The sequence below is a fragment of the Amphiprion ocellaris genome, chromosome 12 (assembly GCF_022539595.1).
Source record: "Amphiprion ocellaris isolate individual 3 ecotype Okinawa chromosome 12, ASM2253959v1, whole genome shotgun sequence".
Lineage (NCBI taxonomy): Eukaryota > Metazoa > Chordata > Actinopteri > Pomacentridae > Amphiprion > Amphiprion ocellaris.
Window position 1 is genome coordinate 6184704 of NC_072777.1, and position 26268 is coordinate 6210971.

General features: G+C 37.6%; 2 protein-coding genes across 4 annotated transcripts in view; one reads left to right on the forward strand and one right to left on the reverse strand.

The window, feature by feature from the left end:
- LOC111566658 (acetyl-coenzyme A synthetase 2-like, mitochondrial) overlaps positions 1-9174 on the forward strand; it is a 30583-nt gene extending 21409 nt beyond the window's left edge. Inside the window, exons 12-14 of the mRNA XM_023267368.3 lie at positions 8360-8423; positions 8516-8637; positions 8727-9174. Of these exons, the coding sequence (XP_023123136.2) occupies positions 8360-8423; positions 8516-8637; positions 8727-8891 (351 nt within the window). The 3' untranslated portion in view covers positions 8892-9174. The remainder of the gene's footprint in view (positions 1-8359; positions 8424-8515; positions 8638-8726) is intronic.
- abcd4 (ATP-binding cassette, sub-family D (ALD), member 4) lies at positions 7-24800 on the reverse strand. 3 transcript variants are annotated; one of them, XR_008603573.1, is made up of 20 exons: positions 24462-24800; positions 22399-22517; positions 22017-22144; positions 20661-20800; positions 19202-19318; positions 18697-18822; positions 18230-18280; positions 17329-17423; positions 16622-16743; positions 15950-16041; positions 15748-15837; positions 15342-15547; positions 13739-13830; positions 13571-13607; positions 12140-12189; positions 11979-12031; positions 11823-11899; positions 11566-11681; positions 9327-9494; positions 7-2195 (listed from the first exon to the last, which is right to left on the reverse strand). XR_008603573.1 is itself a non-coding variant. In XM_023267369.3 (19 exons), exons 1-19 carry the CDS (start codon positions 24500-24502, stop codon positions 9393-9395), a joined length of 1854 nt encoding a protein of 617 aa, XP_023123137.1. In that variant the 5' UTR covers positions 24503-24800; the 3' UTR covers positions 8983-9392. The 3 variants fall into 3 exon arrangements, 2 of the variants coding, with proteins under 2 accessions (XP_023123137.1, XP_035802762.1); XM_023267369.3 differs by lacking the exon at positions 7-2195 and having other exon boundaries at positions 8983-9494; XM_035946869.2 differs by lacking the exons at positions 7-2195; positions 24462-24800 and having other exon boundaries at positions 8983-9494; positions 22017-22139.
- Positions 24801-26268: the final 1468 nt, after the last annotated feature.

Consider the following 26268-nt stretch of genomic DNA (forward strand, 5'->3'; position numbering starts at 1 on the left):
ATGACATTTTTTTCACATTTTGGACGACATACTAATCTATGACGTTTTTGTCACATTTTGGACGACATACGAAACTATGACATTTTTGTCCCATTTTGGACGACATACGAAACTATGACGTTTTTGTTATATTTTGGACGACATACTAAACTATCTATGTTTTTGTCACATTTTGGACAACATACTAAACTATGACGTTTTTGTCACATTTTGGACGACATACTAAACTATGAGGTTTTTGTCATATTTTGGACGACATACTAAACTATGATGTTTTGGTCATATTTTGGACGACATACTAACCTATGACGTTTTTGTCACATTTTGGACCACATACTAAACTATGACGTTTTAGTGATATTTTGGACGACATACTAAACTATGACGTTTTCGTGACATTTTGGACAACATACTAAACTGTGACATTTTTTTCATATTTTGGACGACATTCTAAACTATGATGTTTTTGTCATATTTTGGACGACATACTAAACTATGTTGTTTTTGTCATATTTTGGACGACATACTAAACTATGACGTTTTTGTCATATTTTGGACATCATACTAAACTATGACATTTTTGTCATATTTTGGACGACATACTAAACTATGACGTTTTTGTGACATTTTGGACGACATACTAAACTATGACATTTTATGGAGGACATGCTATACTCCACAACTTTTTAGGTCAACATTCAAAGATTTAAGGTGGAATATTCCTTTAAACCAACCTAAACTTCATGTTTTGATCATTATCAAGTGAGAAACCTCAATCCAGACTCCTCATAATAACGTTTGAGATTTATGCTGCTGTTAATTTTTTAGTCCAGACTAAATGACAGAAATCCACAACTGTCATTTTATTTCAGGACTTGGTTATTAAATGTCAAAACAATCCATGTGACTCTAAAAACTCAACAGTTTTACAAACTCAAAGATTAAACTCTCCGCAAGGATCCAAAATAAGCTGGACTTCTACATGAGAGCTTTAATTATTCTTCATGTACTTCTTGAAAAGTTTGGTCAATAAAAAAGACAAAAACTAATATTTTCAGCTGAACTAAAGACAGACTTTGTGATTTTTCTGCTCACATGTGTTGTAAACTCACTCTTTCAAATAAATAGCTGCCTAACCCCCTGGAAACCAGCGTTTGTCCTGTTTTTGTGTTGCTCCTCGGCAACACTAGACAGCTGGGTCCTAATGTTTTTTGAGCAATACACCATACTATGACGTTTTTACAATGATGGTTCTACTATGGAACCAGTTTGACATGTTCAGGCGTTCTTTGTGTGAAAACTCAGAGATTTCAGGGATCAGAAGGTGGTTTTCAACTTTCTTTGTTAACTTTCTGCTTCAACTTTAAACTAAATTTCCTTCACTAAGCCAGCCCTCTGGACTTCCAGTAAGCTGTGTTCCTATTGGCTGTCCAGGTGGCTGCTTGGTGTTATCAGGAACACCTGAGCAGCTCAGTGTCTTCCTGCTTTATTTAGCTGCAGACAAACATTTCCTCTGCTTCTGTTCACCACTGAACCGGGTTTGGCTCCATTGCTTTAGTTTTTTCTTTAGGCGTTGGCTTGCAGCTTCCAGCAGTAAAATCGTCTTTAATGTGTTTCTTGGTGTGTTTTAGGGCTTTGTACTGGATAGTTGTCTTGGTAAAGGTGGTTCTTTAGCCACAGTTAGAACATGGTGGTAATGTGTGCAGTGATTAGTGGATTTGATGCAGCTGAGTTGTGTCTTTATCTTGGCTGTAGTGAGTCTTTAGAGGTTTTTGGTCAGACACATTCTGTATTCTTGTTGTGAAGCAACGTTGGTTGTCCAGAAGGTAAGAGTTCCTGTCCTGATTCTCTGTTCTCAGAGGTTCTCTGGTAGGCTGCAGGAGACTTTAGCGTTTGGGTTGTGCTAGTTTGGTTTTTGTACGGATTCATTTGGACGACTATCTTGAGGCCCCTCCATGTGGTTTAGTGAGGTTTTCTGCAACAGTTCTACAAAGCAACCTGCAGCAGAAGAGACTTTGAGAGTTTTTAGGAAGTTCTGGAGAGCAGACTTTAGAGCAGCAGAAACATTTGTCAGCAGTTTGAGCAGGAGAAGGTGAGCTTCAGAGTAGAAATGAGACGGAAACCTTCTTGACCCGTGTGGTGAGGTCCTGTACCAAGAGTTTGAGCAGGTTGTGAAGAGTCTGTAGTTCTTTGGTCTGAAAGCACAAGAAGAGTCGACTCATTAAAGGAGAAAACAGGAGATATTGTTGGTGCTTCTGTCGCTCTGCAGTTTCCAGTTTCCTTAGACTGAATATCAAGTTTGTATTTTAAATCATTTACCATGTGAGCCCAAGAAGACTTCAATAAACTCCCTCCATCCCCTGGACACAACATATTTTATTACCATGTTAAATCTTCTTTTTTTAAAAAATAGGTTTTTGAGTTTTAATCATAGTTTTAGTGTAGTTTTTTTCTCTTTGCTTGTTTAGTTTTGTCATCTGTGTGAAAGGTGCTAAACAAATAAAGTTGAATTGAACTGAATAACTGACTAACTCATGATTGTGACAACAGAAGTATTTTCATTGTGATTTAAGGGTTTGTTTCATTTTTAAAGTTGGGATTAAAATCTTGACAGAAAAAAAAGATTAAAGAAATAAACTACATAACAAAAAGCAATTAAATCAAAGGGGAAAAATTAATACAATAAAACTTTAAAAGAAATGTTTTTGTTAAAAATTATTTTTTAAATGTTTAATTATGTAAAATATTTTCTCTGTAATTTTTAATAATTTTATGTTAAAAATTTTGTTTAATTTCATACTTACATGGTTTGTATCGTGTTTAATTATCTAATTCAATATTTTGTCAGTTTAATGTCATTTAATTGTATTTAATTAAACATTAAAAGGTGGGAAAACATTTAAAAAGAAAAACCTCAAAGATTTAATCGAAAAATTAAACACTGGGAAAGAAAAGGCAATTTTTCAAACAAGCCCATAAAACATTTGAAAAAACAAACATTAAAAAGACAAAACATTTCAAAATCAAATCAGACATTAGAAAAGAATAAAAGTTGAGAAAAGAGTAAAACTAAACATTTAAGAAGAATCAAACTAAAGACAAAACATTTGAAAAGACACCAGTTAGACTTTAGAAGATCAAATTAAACAGAAGAGACAATAAAACGATCAAAAAGAGCAAAAGCAGATAAAGTTCTTAAAGCGTTTTCTAGTCTGAAATGAAAACATTAAGTTGTTTCTTCAAACATTTCCTCTTTCTATGTTCTTGGTTTGATTGTGGACAGATTTACTAAGAACTCATTTCAGAAAACTGCTTTCCAGATAAAGTCTACTAGTAGTTGAAGGCATGGATCAAACTAATGTTACCTTCTGATCTCCACAAACTTTACTGTTCAATGAAGAGAATCAAAGTTTGTTCAGGATTTCTAAAATACCCACAGGTGAAGGTCTGAGAAGAACTCAGATCAATGGTCTAAATGTGAAATCAAGACTCATGGTCACAAGTTTTAAGGCTTCTGTTAACCATAAAGTTCAAACTAACAGAGAAGTACTGAGAAACCTTTAAGATTTCAGCCCTCAGACTGTCTGAAGGTTCAAACTAACAGAACTACTCAAGAACTTTTAGGATTTCAGTTCTCGAACTGTCTCAAAGCTCAAACTAACAGAGAAGTCCTGAGAAACTTTTAAAATTTCAGTCCTCAGACTGTCTGAAGGTTCAAACTAACAGAGAAGTACTCAGGAACTTAGAAGATATCAGTCCTTGGACTGTCTGAAAGTTCAATCTGACAGAGAACTACTGTGGGACTTGGAAAATTTCAGCCCTCAGACTGTCTGAAGGTTCAAACTAACAGAGAAGTACTCAGGAACTGAGAAGATATCAGTCCTTGGACTGTCTGAAAGTTAAATCTAACAGAGAACTACTGTGGGACTTAGAAAATTTCAGCCCTCAGACTGTGTGAAAGCTCAGGTCCTGAGGACTCGGGAGGTGTGGAGGCTTTGGAAAGTCTTGGAACTGAGGGTTCAACCCTCCAGCACAAAGGCTGAAGTCCAGCCTCCTGAGAAAAACGGTCGAGTCGAGACTCGAGTTAAAAAAAAACTCGAAAACGACAAAAAATAGATGATAAATGCGCAAAAAAAAGGAGATTTAGTATCTGAGCGAATAGCTCAGGGGGTTAAGAGGATAGACTCCCAAGCGGAGGGTCGCAGGTTCAAGACCCACCAGCAGCAGTTTTCTTTCTTTGTCTTTGTCAGGATTTTGAGAAAAATTTGGGAAGGGTCTGGTCTTGAACCAGCGACCTGCAGCTCCACAGGCAAACTCTTAACTCATTGAGCTACAGATCAGTTAAAAAGACATAAATTCGTCGTCCCTTTGGCATCGTAGTTTCTCAAGTGACCACATGGGTGGAGCCAAGGCGGAGTCTGGGTGGAGTCAGGGCGGAGAGTAGGCGGGGAGGTGGGTGGCGGCCTCCCCCCTCTACTCCCCCGCCTCCCCCCACCACCCACCACCACCCACCACACCTTCCCCCGCCCCACGAGTTCTTCGAGTCTCCACGAGTTCTTCGAGTCTCCACAGGTTTTCCCCGAGTTTCTGGAGTTTCCACCAGGTCTGAGGCAGAACAAGTCGTCATGAAGAGGTGTTGAAATCGGCCAGGATGGACTGACTTTTGACAGTGACTAGAAGGAAGATGACTAGAAGAGCAGATCTTTAACCACTATCCATAAAATCCATGAAGTCGGCTCCAGAGAAATGAAGGGAGGTCAACTTTTATCAACCTCCATCCACATGTTCAACTTGATATCTTTACTTGGACATTTTTAGCACCACAAACTTTTAGTATCACACTTTATTATCATTTATTAGGACTTTAATGGAATCCACCAGCTGATTTACTTTTTGTTGACAAACTTTATTCTTGTCGTCGTGGGACTGCAGTATTTAAAACTCTTCCTTCTATTTGACCTCATGTTTAGTAGTTTTAGTGGAGAAAGTTATTTTAGTTGTCGGTTAGTCTCTTAAAAACCAAATAATAAATTGGATTAGTCAAGAGGTTTAAATTTCTTACTTTGTTATATTTTAAATGACAAAAAAATATAAAAATAAAGCGTCTTGAGACAATATGACCTGTAACTGGCGTTATATAAATAAAATTGAATTAAAATTGTATGTATCTTGTAATGTTGGAGTAATTCAGCCATATATGTTGGAAAACACATTTTCTTTGTCCATTAATCCGTTGATTTTCTCCTCTAATTAATTTCTTCTTTTGGTTTAGAAAATGTCATACCCAAATATATTCACTTTACTGTCATAAAAACCAAAAAGATTTACATTCATGATGCACGAATCACGCAGTTTTTCACTTTTTATCTTCGTTTAGTCAGAAAGACAGTTGATAATGTGTGAATTGTTGGAGCTTGTGAGCCGGAAAAGGTTTTAATCTTTAGGGCCGAGTGTCAAAAACATTTAGAAACCAACATCAACAAAACACTCAACAAAGATTTGAACATCATTAAAGGGAAATCCAACTTTTGCATGACAATGTCAAATTAAAGGACATTTATTTCCAACGGAAATGTGTGATATTCATCCTCTGGAGCTTTCTCTTCACATCGTCTTCCACCTGGACTGGTTTGGTCGGGAGCACGTGCAACAAACATTTGAAAAACTGCACTTTAACATCAATGAATGACACTGAAGTTTAATCTCTACATAAATGAGACTGAGTCTGAATGTGCTGCTCTGTCATTAACTCCTAAGTTTAGGGAAAGTTCAAACAAGAGAGGACAGTTCAGATAAGACTTGAGAATGAGCTAATTTTGAACAAACATCTCAGACTTTCTGAGCTTCAGCACCTCTAGAAAGATATTTTAACAACAAGCAACTCAAGAGATCCAGAAGTTGGAGAGAGTTAGCTTTAGCTGAGCCAAAGAAGATGTGGGACGCTAACCTAGCAAACATTTCAGACTTTCCTCTGTGAATTCTGAGAAATAGTTTACTATTTAATGACAGAGCTACACATCTTAACTCAGTCTCATTAAACCACACTCTAATTCAGTGTCATCCATCCATATTAAAGTGCAGTTACCCTCAATGTTTGTTGCATGAGCTCCAACAAAACCTGTCCAGGTAGAAGGCCACTTTGACAAACAGGAAGTGGACGATTCCAAGCAGATTTATAGAAGGGGGAACTGGACTGTACTAAGTGTGGTCGAGTATAGAGGGGTGTTTTGTAGGTTTTTAAGGCTGATAATGATTATTAGTGAGACATTTGGAGTAGATATTCATTTGCAGTAAATGAAAGTATTTAAAATCTTGGAGTTAAATGTAGAAGAACACAAACTCTAACAGAAAACTTTGTTGATACGTTTTTGTTTTGTTTACAGATGTTAAGTTAAAGGAGTTTTATTCGTGACGTATAATCAATCAAATCACTCCAGAAGACAGAGCGACCACAGGTAGATAAAGGTTCAGAGCCAAAGTAGCACCATTTTAAATGTACTTATGACCGTAAATCAGTAAAAAATAAAATAGTGATAATCAGCTGAGCTGACCCGGCAGAACTTTGGAGATGTGTTCCAGTGGTTGGTGGATGTGTGGGGAGATAGAGAGGGACCTTTGAATTGTTCACATAGGAAAACAGGGAACCCATTGGTAGTTTTACTTTAGGGTGCTACTGCGGTGTGGTTTTGGGTTTTAAGAGATTTTGGACGACATCCTAAACTATGACTTTTTTTCAATTTTTTGATGACAGACTATACTATGACGTTTTTGTCACATTTTGGACAACATCCTAAACTATGACGTTTTTGTCACATTTTGGACGACATACTAAACTATGACATTTTTGCCATATTTTGGACGACATACTAACCTATGACATTTTTGTCACATTTTGGACGACATACTAAACTATGACGTTTTCGTGACATTTTGGACGACATACTAAACTATGACGTTTTGGTCATATTTTTGACGACATACTAAACTGTGACTTTTTTTCACATTTTGGACAACATCCTAAACTATGACGTTTTTGTCACATTTTGGACGACATACTAAACTATGACATTTTTGCCATATTTTGGACGACATACTAACCTATGACGTTTTAGTGACATTCTGGACGACATACTCAACTATGATGTTTTTGTCACATTTTGGACGACATACTAACGTATGACGTTTTACTGCCATTTTGGACGACATACTAAACTATGACATTTTTGCCATATCTTGGATGACATTCTAAACTATGACATTTTAGTGATATTTTGGACGACATACTAAACTATGACGTTTTTGTCACATTTTGGACGACATACGAAACTGTGACGTTTTAGTGACATTTTGGACGATATACTAACGTATGACGTTTTAGTCACATTTTGGACGACAGTAAACTATGACGTTTGTGTGACATTTTGGACGACATACTAAACTATGACGTTTTGGTCATATTTTTGACGACATACTAAACTATGACTTTTTTTCACATTTTGGACGACATACTATGACGTTTTAGTGACATTCTGGACGACATACTCAACTATGACGTTTTTGTCACATTTTGGATGACATACTAAACTATGACATTTTGGTCATATTTTGGACGACATACTAAACTATGACGTTTTTGTCACATTTTGGACCATATACTAAACTATGACGTTTTGGTCATATTTTGGACGACATACTGACCTATGACGTTTTACTGCCATTTTGGACGACATACTAAACTATGACATTTTTGCCATATTTTGGACGACATACTAAACTATGACGTTTTAGTGCTATTTTGGACAACATACTAACCTATGACGTTTTGGTCATATTGTGGACGACATACTAAACTATGACATTTTAGTGATATTTTAGACCACATACTAAACTATGACATTTTTGTCATATTTTGGACGACATACTAAACTGCCGTTTTGGTCATATTTTGGATGACATACTAAACTATGAGGTGACATAGACGTTTTAGTGACAATACAAGGACAGTCAGTGACTGTGTCCTTGTATTGGTTTGGTGGAAAGTCAGCACCTGCTGTCGAGAAAACACTGCTTGTTACTGAAAACAAAATAGCAGCTGAAAAGTATTTCAAGGATGTTCTCAGAAACCTAAAGTCTTACTCATGTGAAAGAAGAGTAAAAACTCGTATTTCCTTAAAGGGAAGCTAAATGTGTATATTTTGACTTTTTAGTGACATTAGATAGAAAGTCATGATGAAAAATGTCACCTTTTGACACCTTTTTCCAAAAAAGTATTGCAATTAGTAATGAATTAATTATTTGTTTTTGATCCTTGAACAACTGCAACGTGTTCAAATGATCCTTACGGTGATTTCTGTAACAGAATCAGTGTCCTGCAGTGGCTGAATCTGCTGTCATAGGATACTCACATGACATCAAAGGACAAGGTAATTCTGTGTAAACGATTCAAAAAAATCTGTTCCCCAAATCTGTTTTGTAGTTGAGGATGAATAAACATTTGTCTCTTTTGCACTGTCAGCTGTGTTCGCCTTCGTGGTGCTTAAAAAGAATGTAGATGTAGAAGAGGCAGACTTGTCCAGGCAGCTAAACGGCATCGTATCCGAAAAAATTGCCAAGTACGCTTGTCCAGACTTCATCCAGGTAATTCTGCCTCCTAACTTTATTTGGCAAACTGATGTTTAAGACAGACTTCATTGAATAACTTTGTAATTTTTTGGTTGTTCTCACAGTTTGTCCAGCGACTGCCAAAAACACGCTCGGGGAAGATAATGCGACGGGTTCTACGCAAAGTTGTGGAGCTGGATTTGGACAGTCTGGGTGACCTGAGCACGCTGGACGATCCGGCAGCAGTTCAGGAGATTATTCAAGGTCACCGTGAGCTTTTAAGTAAATGACCGTAGCTGTGTATGTTCTAAAAACGTTCATGTGAACATTTTTTGTTGCTCTCTATTTCAATGAACCACACTTGTGCCTCACTACCAAAGATGATTTTTAAGACCAAATTTTGTTTTTATTTGTAGATTTTTTTTAATGAAATCAGAAACTCTTTACAACTGTTTGTATTGCTTCAGATGTAAGCCACTCTAGGAATTATTAAAAGAACGTGTGTTATAATGCCACATTGTGACTGTAAACATAATACCTGCAATCTCATAAATGCACACAAGATTTACAGAACATTTTGTTTGATTTTTGACCTGATTTCCACTGATTTTTACTCAAGAAAGACAGATAAAATGTTATCTTCTGAAACCGCCTTTGGACTTATGAATACAGACAAAACTGCACGTGTACTTTTGCCTTCAACTGTGCAACTGGGTTTAAAGTACCTCGATGAAGAGCACTTGAATGCTGTTGAATTAATATGAACATCGATGCTTTAAAGAGAAGACAGATCAGAATTCGTCCTCGCTGAGACTGAGACTCCCGCTGGCTCCTTTTAACTTAGTTAACTCCCACCGGCCTTCTCCGCAGAGCTTCAACTGGACATCATGATACTGTGAAAGAGAGAAAACAAGAGTTAATGTGCTTTGTAGATTTGGAGAACAAAGCAAGAGGAGCTACACCAATCAGGCACAACGTTATGACCTTTTTGCTGCCTAAACAGCCCTGACCTGTCGAGGTCTGGACTCCACTAGACCCCTGAAGGTGTGCTGTGGTATCTGGCACCAAGATGTTAGCAGCAGATCCTTTAAGTCCTGGAAGTTGTGAGGTGGGGCCTCCATGGATCGGACTTGTTTGTCCAGAACATCCCACAGATGCTCCATTGGATTGAGATGTGGGGAATCTGGAGGCCGAGTCAACACTTCAAACCGGTTGCTGTGCTCCTCAAACCATTCCTGAATGGTCTGCAACAACGCTTAGGTAGATGATAAGTGTCAAAGTAACATCCCCATGGATGGCAGCACCCAAGGTTTCCCAGCAGAACATTGCCCAAAGCATCATACTGCCTCCGCTGGCTTGACTTCTTCCCATAGTGCATCTTGGTGCCATGAGGTTCCCAGGTGAGTGACGCATCAGGCCTTCCATGTGAATTTTGAGTCATTTTGGACAAATGGTTATTCATTCTGGACAAGTTTTAGTCATTTGGGACATTCAGAAAAATATTTTTGACAAGATTCTTTGTCATTTTAGACTGATTTTGAGTCAATGTGAGAACGTTGCAGTCCTTAAGGACACAATTTGATAATATTTTGGACAAGGAGTCATTTTAGACTTTTTTCTGTCATTTTGGATCAATTTTTGATAAATGTAAGTCATTTTGGACAGTTTTCACCTAATTCCAGACACAATTTAGATGAATTTTAGATAAGTTCTAGTCATTTTGGACTACATTTGGGTACTTGTTGACAAGATTTTTGTTATTTTCGACACATTTTGAGTCTAGTTTTGTGTATTTGCAATGTGTGCAGCTAGAAGAACAGTGCACACAAGGACATGTTATTTTGCACATTTTGGACTAGTTTTGGGTCATTCAGGACAATTTTTTGTAGATTTTGGACAAGTTTTAGTCATTTGGGACAGATTTCACCTAATTTTGGATGCATTTTGGACAAATTTTAAGAATTTTAGATAAGTTTTAGTCAATTTGGACTAAGTTTGTTTATTTTTTGACAAGATTTGGATCATTTTGGGCATTTTTTAGTAGTTTATTTACTTGCAACAATGTGCACAGATGGGAGAAGAATAACGTAAACAAGGAGGAATACCAGCACGATTTGCTCATTTTTTGCTAACGATTCATCAGAGCAGGCCACCTTCTACCATTGCTCTGTGGTCCAGTTCTGATGCTCGGGTATCCATTGTTGGTCTTTCGGTGGTGCACAGGGGTCAGCATGGGCACCATGCAGCTATGAAGCCTCATACGCAACAAACCGATGCACTGTGTATTCTGACACCTTTCTATCACAACTTCTTTCACTTCATTAATTTCTTCAGCAATCTGAGCAGCAGCAGCTCGTCTGTTGGATCAGACCACACTGACCAGCCTTCCAGCCCACGTGCATCAATGAGCCTTGGCTGCCCATGACCCTGTCAACGGTTCTCCACTGTTCCTTCCTTGGACCACTTTTGATAGATCCTGACCACTGCAGACCAGGAACACCCCACAAGAGCTGCAGGTCTGGAGATGCTCTGACCCAGTCGTCTTGTCAAACTGGCTCAAATCCTTACACTTGCCCATTTTTCCTCAAATCTGATGTTAGAAACATCAACTTTGAGGACAAAATGTTCACTTGCTGCCTAATATATCTAACCCACTAACAGGAGCTATGATGAAGAGATAATCAGTGTTATTCACTTCACCTGTCAGTGGTCAGAATGATATGCCTGATTGGTGTAAGTGTTCAAACAAAAAGGAACAGAAATACAGAAACTCATCACTGAACAACATTAATTAGAGGGACTCTGAAACAGTCGCTGTCCTTTTGGGCTCAACTCTGTAGAATCTAGAATCTTTTACTGGCATCTAGTTTAGCCGTGAGAGCATGTTCAGCATACTTCTTCCAAACCTCTACTCTAGTAGCTACATGAAACCCTTCATCCCTAGCAGTCCCGGGTTCAACCTACCTTCTCCAGGCTGCTACGGTGTCCCAGACTGATCAACGTCATGCCCAGCTGTTTACAGGTCCGGTACAGCTGTGCCTCCGCCTCCTCGGTCAGAGCGCTGGTGGCCTCATCTAAAACTAAAATTCAAAACACCAGAAAGTTGTAGACTACAAGACAAATGTTTCAAACCAAAATGGAAAAATGTAACTGTCTAATCAGAATTATTAAAGGTCCTTAGATTAACTAGTAAACAACAACAGAGATCCAGAGGAACACACCTGCATATTTGGGCTGCAGGTAAAAGAGCCGTGCAAAGCAGAGACGCTGCATTTCACCTGGAGACAGAACATCGTACCTGCAAAGAAAATCACATTCTGTTCATTCAGAGGAAGTCATGTGTGACTGTAAAAGTTGTTGTTTCTTCTTGTTCCTACCAGTTCCAGTCCACTTTTTCATCCAGCCCTCCGGTCCGCTTCAGGAGACTGGACTGAAAGCATCATGTTTGATTCAGTGTAATTTTAATAACATATTCAAGGTGGAAAAAACAATCCATGTTTTATTTTAAAGCACATTGCTGCATGATTATATTACCCACCACTCCAGCTAGTTCCAGGAAATGTATAATTCTCTCATCATCCACTGACCCTGAAAAAGGAGACGCACATTATGAATATCATTCACTCAAATTATTCAATATTTTAGGGATTCCGTGAGGCAGCATCAACAGAGTTCTTTAGTAAAAGCTAAGATTAAATGTAAATGTTCTCAAAGTCCAAATGAACCCAGAAGTGCACAATATATTATAATTATACACTACCTGTCCAAAAAAGAAGTCGCCACTTCAACTAAGCAAATAGGTAAGAAAAGAGCCTTCCATTGGATTATTACTGCAGTGATGAATATGTTTCAGCTGCAACAACTTATTTAACTCTAGCTGATGCAGTGAGGAGCTTCTCATTTCTTAAACAACCATGTTGGAAGACATATCCTGTGGTCATGGAAAGGATGTTAATCTGTCTCAGAAGGGTCAAATTATTGGTCTACATCAAAGAAAGATAACAACTAAGGAGATTTCTGAAACTACTAAAATCAGGTTAAGAATGTCCAACGAATTATTAAAACCTGAAGGATAGTGGTGAACCATCATCTTTGAGGAACAAACTCTTAGATGATCATAGAAAATCAACAGTGAACTCACAGCTATGTTTAATAGTGAAAATAAGAGCATTTTCACACACACAATGTGAAGGGAACTCAAGGGATTGAGACTGAACAGCTGTGAAGCTCTAAGAAAACCACTGATCAGTGAGGCTAATCAGAAAAAAAAAGGCTTTAATTTGCTATGTAGCACAAAGATTGGACTCTGGAGCAATGGAAGAAGGTCATGTGGTCTGATGAGTCCAGATTTACCCTGTTCCAGAGTGATGGGGGTATCAGGGTAAGAAGAGAGGCAGATGAAGTGATGCCCTGATCATGGCTAGTTCCTACCAGCCTGTGGGGGTTTGGGTTACGATCTGGGGTTGGTCAGGTTCATCAACGTTATGTTCCCTAAAGAATGAGGTCAGCTGACTACCTGAATATACTGAATGACCAGGTCTTTCCATCAATGGTGTTTTTCTTCCCTGATGTCATGGACATGTTCCAAGATGACGATGCCAGGATTCATGGGACTCACATTGAGAACGAGTGGATCAGGGAGCAGGAGATGGATTGTCCTCCACAGAGTCCAGACCTCAGCCCCACTGAGAATCTTTGGGATGTTCTGGAGAAGATTTTGGGGTCTGACTCTCCCGTCATCAATATAAGATCTTGGTAGAACATTAAGGCATCTCTGGACAGAAATAAATGCTGTGACATTGCAGAAGCTTATTGAAATGATGCCACAGCGAGTGTGCCGTACTCAAAGCTAAAGGCGGTCCAACAAAATATTGGAGTGTGCAACTTTTTTTTTTTTGACCGGCAGTTTATATATCACATAAAAACAACTAACTGATATATTCTGTTAACTGTCGAATAAATACGATACCTGATTCAGGGTAAATATCCTTCAGTGGGTAGATCACCTAATGGAAAGAAAAGTTCCAGTAAATGCCCAGTTGGTCTTTTACCTCTTTGTAGATTTTAGCAGCTGTCAAGCTGTGTGTGTACTGTTAGACAAGTTGCAGGTTTTGTAGTGAAAGGACATAAAAGGAACCTGTTCACGTAGAGTCCCATCAGTCAGATAGGGCTTCTGAGGCAGGAAGAGGGTTCCTCTGGGCCCGAAACATGTCGTCATCTGGACAAAACCTGAGAAAAACATATGAAAAATGAACAGAGATGGCCAGATGGGAAGCTACTCATATTATCATTTACAAGTAAGGTCAGTTTTCCTTATTTTTTAAATTTCTGATGTCTTTGTCATGGAAAACTGGTTAATGCTGTATAAAGAGAGCTCTTCTCAAACCTCGTCTCATGAGAGAACCTATACAAAAATGAGCTACAGCACAGATTTCCTAGGAACTGCATCTGCAAAATGAAAACTTGAGTGTTGTACTCAAACATTGTGAGCCTCAGGAAACCAACAAAATCCTTTATATCTCTCTTGGGCCAGTGCATACTTATATGTGTTTGTGCTATGCTGAGAGATATTCCTGTGTTTTCTTCTGTGTTTATGATGCAGGCTGTGATATAAATTTGTATTTAACCTCCAAAAAAAATAAATAGAAGAAGGGGAAAAAACATTACATCTGGCTTTTGGGGTTCCCAGTTACTCATTAAAAGATCAGTTGCAGGTGACTAAAAATTTAGAAAAATCTTTTACGGTAGGGGTGTTCTTTTGTCATTTTGTGTCTCATTTTTGTAATGTTTTGTCTTGTTTTTGTTGTTTTTTGTCTGATTTTTGTCGTTTGTCTCATTTTTTTGTCGTTTTGTTTCTCGTTCTTGTCGTTTTCGGTTTCCTTTTTGTCTCGCTTGTCTTATATTTGTCATTTTGTGTATTGTTTGTGTCGTTTTGTGTTTTTTTTGTCTCGCTTGTGTTGTTTGTCTACTTACTGGTCATTTTGTTTCTCGCTTTTGTCAATTTTGTCTCATTTTTGTCGTTTGTTCCTTTGTAACTTCTTAGTAAAATTTTTTGTCTCTTTTGTTTAGAGTTGTTTGTCTCATTTTTTGTCATTTTGCCTCTCATTTTTCTAATATTTTGTCTTGTTTTTGTTGTTTTTTGTCTTTCTTTTTTCTGACTTTTGTCGTGTTGATCGTAAAGTAAAACACTATACCATTCAGTTCCAGATGTGACTAAATGTTTTGTGTCTTTGTAGACACTCTGATCTGGAAGTTGTAATGTGTAAATGATGAACTGAGGCATAATATTGCTGAAATTGAACTAATTTTTCTTGAGAACTGTCAGGTTGTTCATAATGTTTTGTAAAAAGATAATTCCTCAAATGTGAACATTTTCAGAATGTATTTTTTACACTAAAACAACAGAAAAATCTGGAGTTGTGGTTATTTATAGGTTATTATGTTGTGATTTTACTGGTCATTTGAGATCAGACTGGGCTGAATGTGGCCTCTGAACTAACATGAGTTTGACACCCCTGTTTTAAGGGAACCCCACAGTGTTTGGGCCTTTTCTCAGTTTTTATGCTAAATTGTTCGTTTGGATAACGTGGACACACATCTTTTCTCTTTCTGATATGTTTTCTACGTTACAAAAATGCAAAAATTAGTTTTTGTCAAGATTAGGCCTGTCCTGTCATTTGTGAATTCACATTAAATAGATTATATTGAAGTAAACAGCGTCAGTGCTGCTATTTTCTCACCGCTGTCGGCCTCCCACAGACGGTTAAGAACTCTCAGCAGCGATGTCTTGCCGGTGCCCGTGTTCCCCACTACCAGAAGGTGAGTTCCCTGGCTGATTTTCAGACTCAGATCTTCCACCAGCAGCTGATCTGAATAAGGAGATTTGTATGAAAGACTGTCCAGGATGAAGGCAGTGTCTGTAGGGCCTCCGTGGATGTTGAAGTCACTGTGTGGAGAGATAACATCCATAAAAAAACATGCAGACGATGAAAGACTTTGGTATAAACATCCTCATTTACAACCCTCTTGCTCTTTGCTGTCTTTCGGCTGAATGTAATTTAATGAATTCTCTTAACATGCAGCCTAAATCAGCTTCACTGTACGTTTTCCTGCAGCAGAGATTGATGTAGAAGTGCTCACACAAACCTGTCAAAGTCGTAGCTTTCCCCTGACGCGGGGTCGTAGTCACACTGCTTGCGTAGGATGTCATCCATCACCTCCCTCAGCTCCCCGATCCTGGCCACAACACACACACACAGAGCTGGTGATAGAAAGGTGGATGGCATGCACAAACCCTGCTGTCATCATTTGTCCTCCAGGACGTGAATTTAAGTATGCAGCCTGATACCTGTGGGTGTATCCGGCCACATCTGACAGAGTCGTTGACAGGTCTATTAGCTGCGTGAAGCCATTTATCAAGTAGATGCACACAAAGGCATTCTGAATATGAACAAGGAGAGGGAGAACCCCAAGCAGAGAGTAAATAAGAGGCGAGATCATTTTAAAATAAAAGAGCGTCTGAATGCAAAACAATACGGACTACACCGGGCAGCATAAAGTCAATACCAAATAGAATTGTCTGTGTATAAATTGAGAGAGTTGTGAAGCTCAATAACACTTCAAAAGACCTTAAGAAGTGAAATATCTGTCAAACAACAGGCTTTTGCACTGAGTTGTATTGTTTATCAGGAGAAAAAGACCTTTGATGCCACCTAGTGGGTAAAATAGGAACAAAAATTCTAATTTTAGCAGCAACTGACAGATTTCATCTTTCAGCTAAACTCTCTGGGGGAAAACTTAACATAAGCACATACTATACAGCCATTTAGGTTAATAAAATATCATTTTATATTTGTAATTTCATGTCTAGCTTGTATGTTGAGGTTTTTTTGATTCCGTTTCTTTGTCTTTGTATGAAAATCAAAGCTCAAACCAGTTCAGCAACATTTTAAACAGATGTTCCTTTTATATGTAAAGAAAGAGGTGTATTTCAGTAGGTAAAGAAAAAAAAACATCCCACCTTACTGATGAGTGCGCTGAGTTCACCAGGAGTCAGATCATCATAAACACCAGTAAAGATGGGAATGGAGATTATGATGTAGCTGAGTAAACCTCCGAGGTAGTCAAAGGTGTTCACCCCAACTATGAAAAAGGCAGTCAGAGGTCTCAGTCTACAAGTTCAGGTAAACAGGATGGTCAATAATAAATATACACCGATCAGCCACAACATTAAAACCACTGACGGGTAAAAGTGAATGAACTAGACGAGATGGAAGATGATTTAACCTACAGTTCCTGTTTAGTAAAATTGTTATTCTACTTGTGAAAATGAAAAAAAAAAGAATAAAAAGGGTGATTTCACTGTCTTTTTTTGCAGTTAGACCACACTAAACCAGATCCAAATCAAAAGCCAGTGAGCTCAGGTGGGTCAAATCTGAAATAGTCATACAAAGGCTAAAGTATCTTTAAAACATAATTTTTAATTTGTAAAACCATTATTTTCTGTGTTAAAATGTTAAAAAAAATAAGCTTTTAGTGTGTTTCTTTGCATCTGGACCACTAAAGACCAAGTCCAGATCAAAAACCTCTATGCTTCGATGGGTTTAATGTGGAGTAGATCATATTTTTGTACCAACACAGTTTGTAGTGGTGGAAGCCCGATCCTTGAAACGTTACTGTTGTGGCCGATAGGTTGAAAAGTGTTGATGCGTATCGAGTTTTTCTTACTGTAAAGCCACAGCTCCTTGTTTATGAGGCGTTTTTGCGTCTGCAGCAGAGTCTGCAGTCTTCTGTCCGTCCTCATGTGCTCCACTTTACCAGCTCTAAAAACAGAGACAGTTGTTTTGTATTGCAACTTGGTGTCTGGACATGGCAAATAGTGTTTTAGCTACAGGAATGTAGAGTTTCTGTTGAAGCTTTCTATGAATATGTAAACTTTCTAACCCAACCTGTGCAGCAACCCCTGCTTATGTTAACAAGCATATGCTACTGTAAAATGAAGGATAAAAACTGGTACGAGTACGCTTCTTTAAGACACCAAAGATGAAAAATAAACGGTTAAACCAACATCAGAACTGTTGGCCACAGTGTGGAGAACTCGATGTAGATCACTCACGTTTTTTGAAAATGTCAGAAAATAACTGTGTTTTGGGAAACTGTATGTGAAGAGCAACAACAAATAATGGGTTATAAGATCCCTTTGAGCTGCAGTGTGCTTTATCCTTGCAATTTCTCTGAAGAGAATGTGTTGGGAAATGGCAGAAATTTAGTCAAAATACTGCTAGTGGCATGTAAACAAGTCATAATGGGGGGGAAACAGGTCCACCAACACCGGACCAATGGTTGAAAATTATTGAGGAAATCTGCATAATGGAAAAACTAACTCACAAACTGAGACTACAGGAAGCACAAATGGACAAAAAAATGGAGTAAATATGCAGAATACAGGAGGGGAGGAGGGGGAGGGGAACAAGGGGAAAATTAAAATGTAGTTTCTCTGTTGCTGCCCTGTTCAGTTGTTTTGTTTGTTATTCTTTCTTGGTTTGTGTATGTGTATAAAAAATAAATAAAAATGTGAGTGAAAAAATACAAACTTGTTCGAGGAAAGACGGGGAATCTTGTTCCTCACCTGTAAAAGGCTGCAGACTCTGCATTGACACGGATTTGCATGTGCTTGAATCTGAATGTAAAATAAAAAACACACTTCTTTAAAAATATGTTTTCACTTTCAAACAGGGCAAGATTTAAACTCAAACTTCTTTACACTGTTTTCCCCTCGATACAAATAATGTTTAACAAATGACAGATTCTTTTTGAGGAAATGACTAAATTGCGAGCTGACGCATATCCTGTGTTATTTAGAAGGCTAAAGGCATTGCGCCAAAGTCTCCAGATACTTCCTCTTGACAAAGGACTGGTTTCCTTGACAGTAAACACTGGAAAGATTTATAACAAATAAAGTTGGCAAAACAGCTAAACTCTCAGGAACTTAAAGTTCAAGGAAAACACGACCATTTACAGCAGTCCATCTGTGTTCGTGTGACCATTGTGTGTTTTTATCACTCCACACACTGTATGTACATGTGCTAAACTCACCTGAAGTCTCCCTCCAGTTTTTCTTGCTCAAACAGAGTTGACACAATCGGCCCCATGAGGATTTTATTGGCAACGGTCCCAACCACAAAATAACCAAAGATACTCACAGGACCGATCCAGCCGGTGCTGCAAAGCAAAGCAGTTTCATTTATTTACCTCGTTTCAAACACAAAGACGATTCAGAGTTTGTTACATAAGGAACTAAAAATTGATAAAACCTGTTTTCCTGACTTCCATAAAGATAGGAGGTCTCTTGATCCTCAAACAGACAAAGAGCTCAAGGAATAACTGTGTAAAATGGAAGACTTTTTAAAGTTTCTGTGCCTCCCTAAAGCATAAATACTGGAAAATGTGGATGTAAAAACGTGACACCTGGACTTAGTATTCTACTCTGTATTGTATGTCTCTGATGACGCTTTAACTTCAACTTTCAGAGCCACTCTTTTAATGCAGTCAAGCTGGGATGTGCTAAAGTTCATCATACGTTGCCAGACAACCAGCTCACCTGTGAAAGCAGTGATAGGTGTAATAACCCAGAGTAAACGGAGAGACAATCAAGCGACTCGCCATCGTGCTCATCTGCTTACACAGCCTCTCTGCATCCTGACTGATCCGCTGGTCTCTGCAGGCAACACACAAGCACACACAAAGACAATAAACAATTCCACTTTTTAGCTATATTACATACTCTAAAGCAAGGGTGTCAAACATGTGGTCCGCAGGCCTGGCCTGGCCCGCCACAGGGTCCAATCCCTTCCCTGGAATGACTTAACTGCTAATTGTAAAATTTAAATAAAATAAATTGTAAAATCATTTCTAGACCATGACAAGTTGTTTTGATCATAAAGTAAAATACTAGATTGTTCTTTCGTTATTTTGTGTCTCATTTTTGTAACATTTTGTTTTTCTTTGTCTTTTTTGGCTGCATAGTGGCATTGTGGTTAGCACTGTCGCCTTGCAGCTAGAAGATCCCCGGTTTACGTCTCGGCCTTCCCAGGATCTTTCTGCATAGAGTTTGCATGTTCTCCCTGTCCAAAAACATGCTGAGGTTAACTGATTATTCTAAATTTGCCTGCAGGTGTGAATGTGAGTGTGATGGTTTGACCTGTTTTAACTTACTGTATTGATTTTAAGTTATTTTCTTGTTTTTTACTGTGAAGCACTTTGGTCACCCTTTGGGCTGTTTTAAATGGCTATACAAATAAACTTTGATTGACTTTTATTGTCATTTATCTCATGTTTTTGTTGTTTTGCATCTCCTTTTTGTCTTGTGTTTGTCTTATTTTTGTCATTTTGTCTTTCGCTTGTTTTGTGCATCATTTCTGTTGTTTTGTGTGTTTTTTGACTCGCTTGTGTTATCTATGTGTTTGTCATTTTTCTTCTTTTTTGTCATTTTTTTGTCTCGTTTGTCTGATTTTTTTGTAATTTTTTTCTCACTTTTGTCGTTTTGTGTCTTGTTTTTGCCAAATTTTGTCTTGTTCTTTCTGACCACAATGTAAAACACTACATCATTCAGTTCTAGAAATCTGCCACAAAAAGTTTGTGCCTTTGTGTCGATACTCTGTGATCTGTAAGTTGTAATGTGTAAATGATAAATTGAGGCATAATATTGTTGAAATTGAATTTATTTTTCTTAAGAAATTTCAGGTTGTTCATAATGCTCTGTAAAAAGATATGGTAATTCCTTAAATGTAAAAATTTTCACTAAAACAAAGGAAAAATTTTGAGTTATTTATTGGTTATTATGCTGTAATTTTGCACTTGACATCAAACTGGGCTGAACTGCCCCTGAACTAAGATGAGTTTGACACCACTGCTCTCAAGTATTAGTATTACGGTAGTACTATTTACAGATATACATTTGTGCACTCATACGCAACAAATACATATTAACTGTAAATACATTTGTGTCAACATTCGCAAAAAAATAAAAGATTACAAATTAGAAAATCATATTTGCTTACGGGTTATCTACGTCCTCTCTGAGTACATTGAGTGTGTAATAGACTCTGCCCTGGAAATAGGCCGAATGGAGGCTCTCAGTCAGCGTCTTCCTCCAGCTAACATACATCTGATTGCAAATGTACTGGTCAACACTTTTCAGCTGTAAAAAAGAAACACAGACACACACAGAGGGAGGAAGAAAATGTGTATTAGAGACACAAAGCAGCAGCAAGACAGTAAATGGCAAATTGTCGATTATAAAAAGCAATGCAGTGAAATAAACTGAATGTAAAACGTCTAGTTCCTCAGAGAAACTCTTTTTACTGTGACACGCTGCAGTTTTGAAGGTTCAAAATCCAAGAACACACAAGAGGTCAGGTCAAGTGTAAAGCTATAAAATGAACATGTCAGGCTGACCTTGTAAAGTGGCTCCAATTATAGCAGCAATCCAGAATAAAAACGTGATGCAGTCAAATATAAGTTAACCATGTATTTGATTTTGGATTTAGTTAATTTAAGAACACATCTGTAAGAATCTAGACTGATAAAATATGATAAAAGTACTGTTGTACATTATATTTACAATAAATCATCTGCCTTAATGATAGTAAGAACAGCACTGCTGCAATGCTGTGAACAACAGTCTCAAAAATGATCATTATTTTTATCAATGACTGATCAGAAGCAGAGTTGCACACAAAGCAACATGAGAAGAGGCGAACAGTGGTGCTTGAAAGTTTGTGATGCCTTCAGAATTTGCCACATTTCTGTACAAATGGAACCGAAAACAAGATCAGACTTTCACCCAAAGTCCTAAAAGTAGAAAAAGAGAAACAAATAAGACAAAAATATTACATTTGGTCATTTATTTATTGAAGACGAAGAAGAGTTGCTGACTTCTCTGAGCTAATTTAAATAAGGCCCACTTGATCCACGCGTCAGCCACAAAGACTGAGGAGCTCGGCAAAGATCAGGAAAGTCACTCACAGCTATTTCAAATCAACTACAGATCCCATCATCATCTGTACAAACAACTGAAGGGTTTGGAAGCAGAGTGGTCTAACCCACTTTCTGCAGTTTTAGAGAAAAAATGGCTTCAAAGTTTTGCGTTTTCAAGAATGGTCTAACATTGGAAGCGATGGATGGTTTAATTTGGTTCTCTTTATCTACTTTTAGGACTTGTATGAAAATCTGGTGATGTTTTAGATCATCCCTATGTAGAAATACAGAAAATTCTAAAGGTTTTTGAGCAGCACTTCAGCTGAGTTTGGACATGCATGGAGAGTAAAACTTACTGAAACGCCGAATTCCTTATTTTGTTCGTAAATTGATGGATAAATTCTACTGTGCCAGGCTGACTTGTGACATCGACTTACCGTGGAGTTGACCACAATCAGCACCATGGCTGTGCCCAACAGATTCTTGAAGCCGGAGTAGTTTTTGTCCCCGAGCACATTGTAGAAGTGACTGGGGAGGATGCCCACTTGGTAAATGATCAGCTGCTCTGATGGTAGAAAAAGATGTGTTAGCACATTGCTCTGTGAGGAGACAGTTCAAACACAAACTTGTAAAACCACACGGAGGGAAATGAGGCAACACTTTGAGCTAAAGGTCACCAAGAAGTGAGGCGTTTAAATTCCAATCACAATGCGACCTTATGAAAGACATCAAGCTCAACGCGAGTTTGTTTGCAGCAATTGAATTTCTCTTTTGCGATGGTATTTCAACTATTACATGAAGAGTGTTTGTGACCATTACCTGTCAGAGTGACGCAAAGCAGCGTACCAAACATCAAGACACTCTGACTGCTCCATGATGGGAACAGAATCTTCTGGATGCTGCAGAACCTCTGGACAAACTTCCAGTCTAGTTGTAGCCTGAGATATGGAGAGAAAGACAGAGAGAGATTAAACTGGATTCTAACTAAATTATTCTACACACTGGAGAAGAAGAAAAGGAGCCGAGTCAGTGATTTTCAGTCCTGTTGTAGGTTTACTGTACGCTTTACAAAGAAACCAAACTGAACTCAGAGCAACTAGAAATAGTCACAGAATGCATTAACTTAAATAAGAGTCTTTAAAATTCTGCCTTATGTGTGTAACAGGTATCACCTGACTCTCCTCTCATGTCATGAGCTGCAATAATGCATTCAAACACCCTAAATATACCTTTTTTTGACAATGTATGATTAATTTTTTTTAGTGTTTTTTGTATTAGTATACCTCTTTACACTGCAAAACCACTGCAAAAAGTTTAAAGACTGAGCTGCCAATACAGTGTGGGAAAGTTTTATTGTGTGGCTACCTATAAGTGATCATTACTGAAAATAAAATCTGTGAGAAAACACAGATCAGCTGATGCCAGCTATATGATAAAGGATAATATTTTTGTCTCGTGTTTAACTGAGTTCTCTTAATCAACTCTTAGTGTTTATATGAACATATAATGGTCATATTTATGTAGAAATATATTAAAATGCATGTAAAAAACAGACTCTAAAATGTAATCTAGTACACAGTGTTCTGTTTCGGCAAAGACCTACTTAACTTACATGGGCAGTTAAGTCAGTGAAACTCTTGCTCCTTGGTTGCTACTGTGATTTTACAAGTTCATGTGTTTAACTGTGTTGTCTTTATCAACTCTATCAACTTTTTGTACATATTAACCGGAACTGGCAACATCACAAAAGGCTACCGATTCTACAGTTTTCTGCTTTTATTAAAATTCTTTAATCGGTTCAAACTTACTGATTAAATTTATATCTCTAGAATAACGCAAAATTTTGCTAAAATGTCAAAATTTTTGCAAAATGACTCAAAAACAGTTACTGCAAAGAGTAAAACCTGTTAATGACAGACTGAGAAGATCTCCAAAATGACCCCAACTTGTATAAAATGACTCAAATATTGCCTAAAACAATTTAAAACTTTGCCATAATTACAAAAAAGGTTTCTATTACTGACAATTGTTTGCCAACATGAAAGAAATTGTTCAAAATTACTCAAAAATTGTCCTCAAATTACTTGAAATGTGTCCAAAAAGACTCAAAATGTCTCTAGAACAATGTGAAATTTTCCCAAAATGATAAAAAATTTTGCTAAATAATGCAAAACTGTTGCCGCAAAGAGTAAAACCTGTTGATGGCACACTGAGATGATCTACAAAATGACTGTAACTTGTACAAAATGACTCAAATATTGCCTAAAAGAACTTGCCAGAATTACAAAAATTCAATAATATTAAAAAATGTTGCCAAAATGACAGAAATTGTCCTCAAATTTCTTGAAATGTCTGCAGAATAATGTGAAATTTTACTAAAATGACAAAAATTTTACAAAATGTCTCAAAAATGGTCCTCAAATGACTTGAAACATGTCCTAAAATAGTCAATATGTCTCCAAAATAACTGGAAAATTGAGCCAAAATGATCAAATATGCAAAATGTCTCCAAAAATATTGCTGCAAAGAGTAAAATCTATTGATGAGACTGAGAAAACCTCCTAAATAACTTTAACTCTTTATATATTCGAAATATTCGACATAAATGTCTCAAACAAAATTAGCTCTTAGGGTTTGTATGAAATCTGATGGTCATATTTAGGCAGAAAATATTAAAAAAAAATCTAAAGGTTTCACAAATTTTTAAGCACATGCAGTACAATCCAGCACACTGTGGTCTGTTTAGGTATCATATTATTACAACCACATTTACCAGCAAACACCTACTTAACTTTATTGGCAGTAAACCTACAGAAACTCCTACTGTCTTGGTTGCTACTGTGATTTTACATGTTTATGTATTTGCCAGCGTCACTATTTACCTTTTCGTCCCTCTGCCGTTTGACTTCTCCGGACGAGGCATCTGCTCAGGAGACTGATATTTCCCCTTAATAAAACTACGTTGTTTATTTATATTTCATGTAAGCTAATGTCACCCAGCAGGTTAAGCTAGCTGGCTTCACACTAACTTAAAGAGTCACTAGTAGGTCGACAACTTTCCCGGTTAGCAACGGAATTTTAGCTAATTTAGCTGAAAAAACGTCTCGTTTAAAAGCTTCACTAAGTGGTTTAAATGTCGAATAAATCCAGCATCGTGTCCTGTCGTTCTGTTCCGCTGCTCTGCTGTCACCGCCAGAAGCTGAATGTTTTGGTCGGCGACAGTGAAACTACTAACTCACGGGTTTTCCGGTTACGCGCGGCTTTCAAAAATAAAAGCCGCGTTTTTCAAAATAAACCAAAAACCTCAAATTTGGACTCATCGGATCAAGGCACAGATTTCCACCGGTCTAATGTCCATTCATTGTGTTTCTTCTCCCAAACTAATCTCTTCTGCTTGTTGCTTTTCCTTAGTAATGGTTTCTTAGCAGCTATTTGACCATAAAGGCCTGATTGGTCAGTTTCCTCTGATGTAGATATGTGTCTGCTACTAGAACTCCGTGTGGCATTTATAAACTGAGGTGCTGTTAATTTGCCATTTCTGAAGCTGGTGACTCGGATGAACTTATCCTCAGCAGCAGAGATGATTCTTGGTCTTCCTTTCCGGGGGCGGTCCTCATGTGAGCCAGTTTCATCGTAGTGCTGGATGGTTGTTGCGACTGCATTTGGGGATACATTCAAAGTTTTTGCAATTTTCCAGACTGACTGACCTTCAGTTCTTAAAACAATGATTGACTGTCGTTTCTCTTTATTTCGCTGATTGGTTCTTGCCGTAATATGGATTCTAACAGTTGTCAAATAGGGCTGTCAACTGTGTACCAACCTGACTTCTGCACAACACAACTCATGGACCCAACCCCAGAAGAAGGCAAGAAATCCCACAAATGAACCTTGACAAGGCACACCTGTGAAGTGGAAACCATTTCAGATGACGACCTCATGAAGCTCATTGCGAGGATCCCAAAATATAAAACATATTCAGAGTTGTTTCACAATTGTTTGCTACATAATTCCATATATTTCGCTTCACAGTTTTGATGTCTTCGGTATGCATCTACAAGAAAGTAGTAAAAATAAAGAAATTAAATGAGACAAACTTTTGACTGGTAGTGTACATAAATCAGAACACAAACTAATCAGTGGATTATTCCCTGTGATATTTCCTTGCAAAAAACATAAAGCAACAGTTTTGTTAATATTTTATTTTTTGTTTCCATATGTTTTTATCGCACAGTTCTTGCATAACAGAAAAAAAAAAGATGGGATAATTGATGGTAATGGCAGACCTATAAATAGCCCTAGAAGTTCTCATGATATTCATAAGTTGGGCCTTTAACACTCTGACTTTAATAATTCAGTTAATCATTTTCAAAACAATACAACAGATTACAAACAGTTACAACAATCAGACAAGTTCTAACATTTTTACACACTGTTAGGAACGCTGCAATGTCTCTGGAATTCATAGTAATAAAATACGAACAATATATATTCAGATCTTTTCTTTCTAGAGCAACAATTCAGCTCATTACAATGGTAAAATAATTTATCAAAAATACTTGTTTTTCTTAATTCTCTACCTTCAAAAGACTATTTCCAGAGAGCACTTAACTTACATTTGGGCCAAAATTACAAATAAACAATTTTGTGGCACAAGAAATATACAAAAAGAGAGGCGACAAGATAATGCTG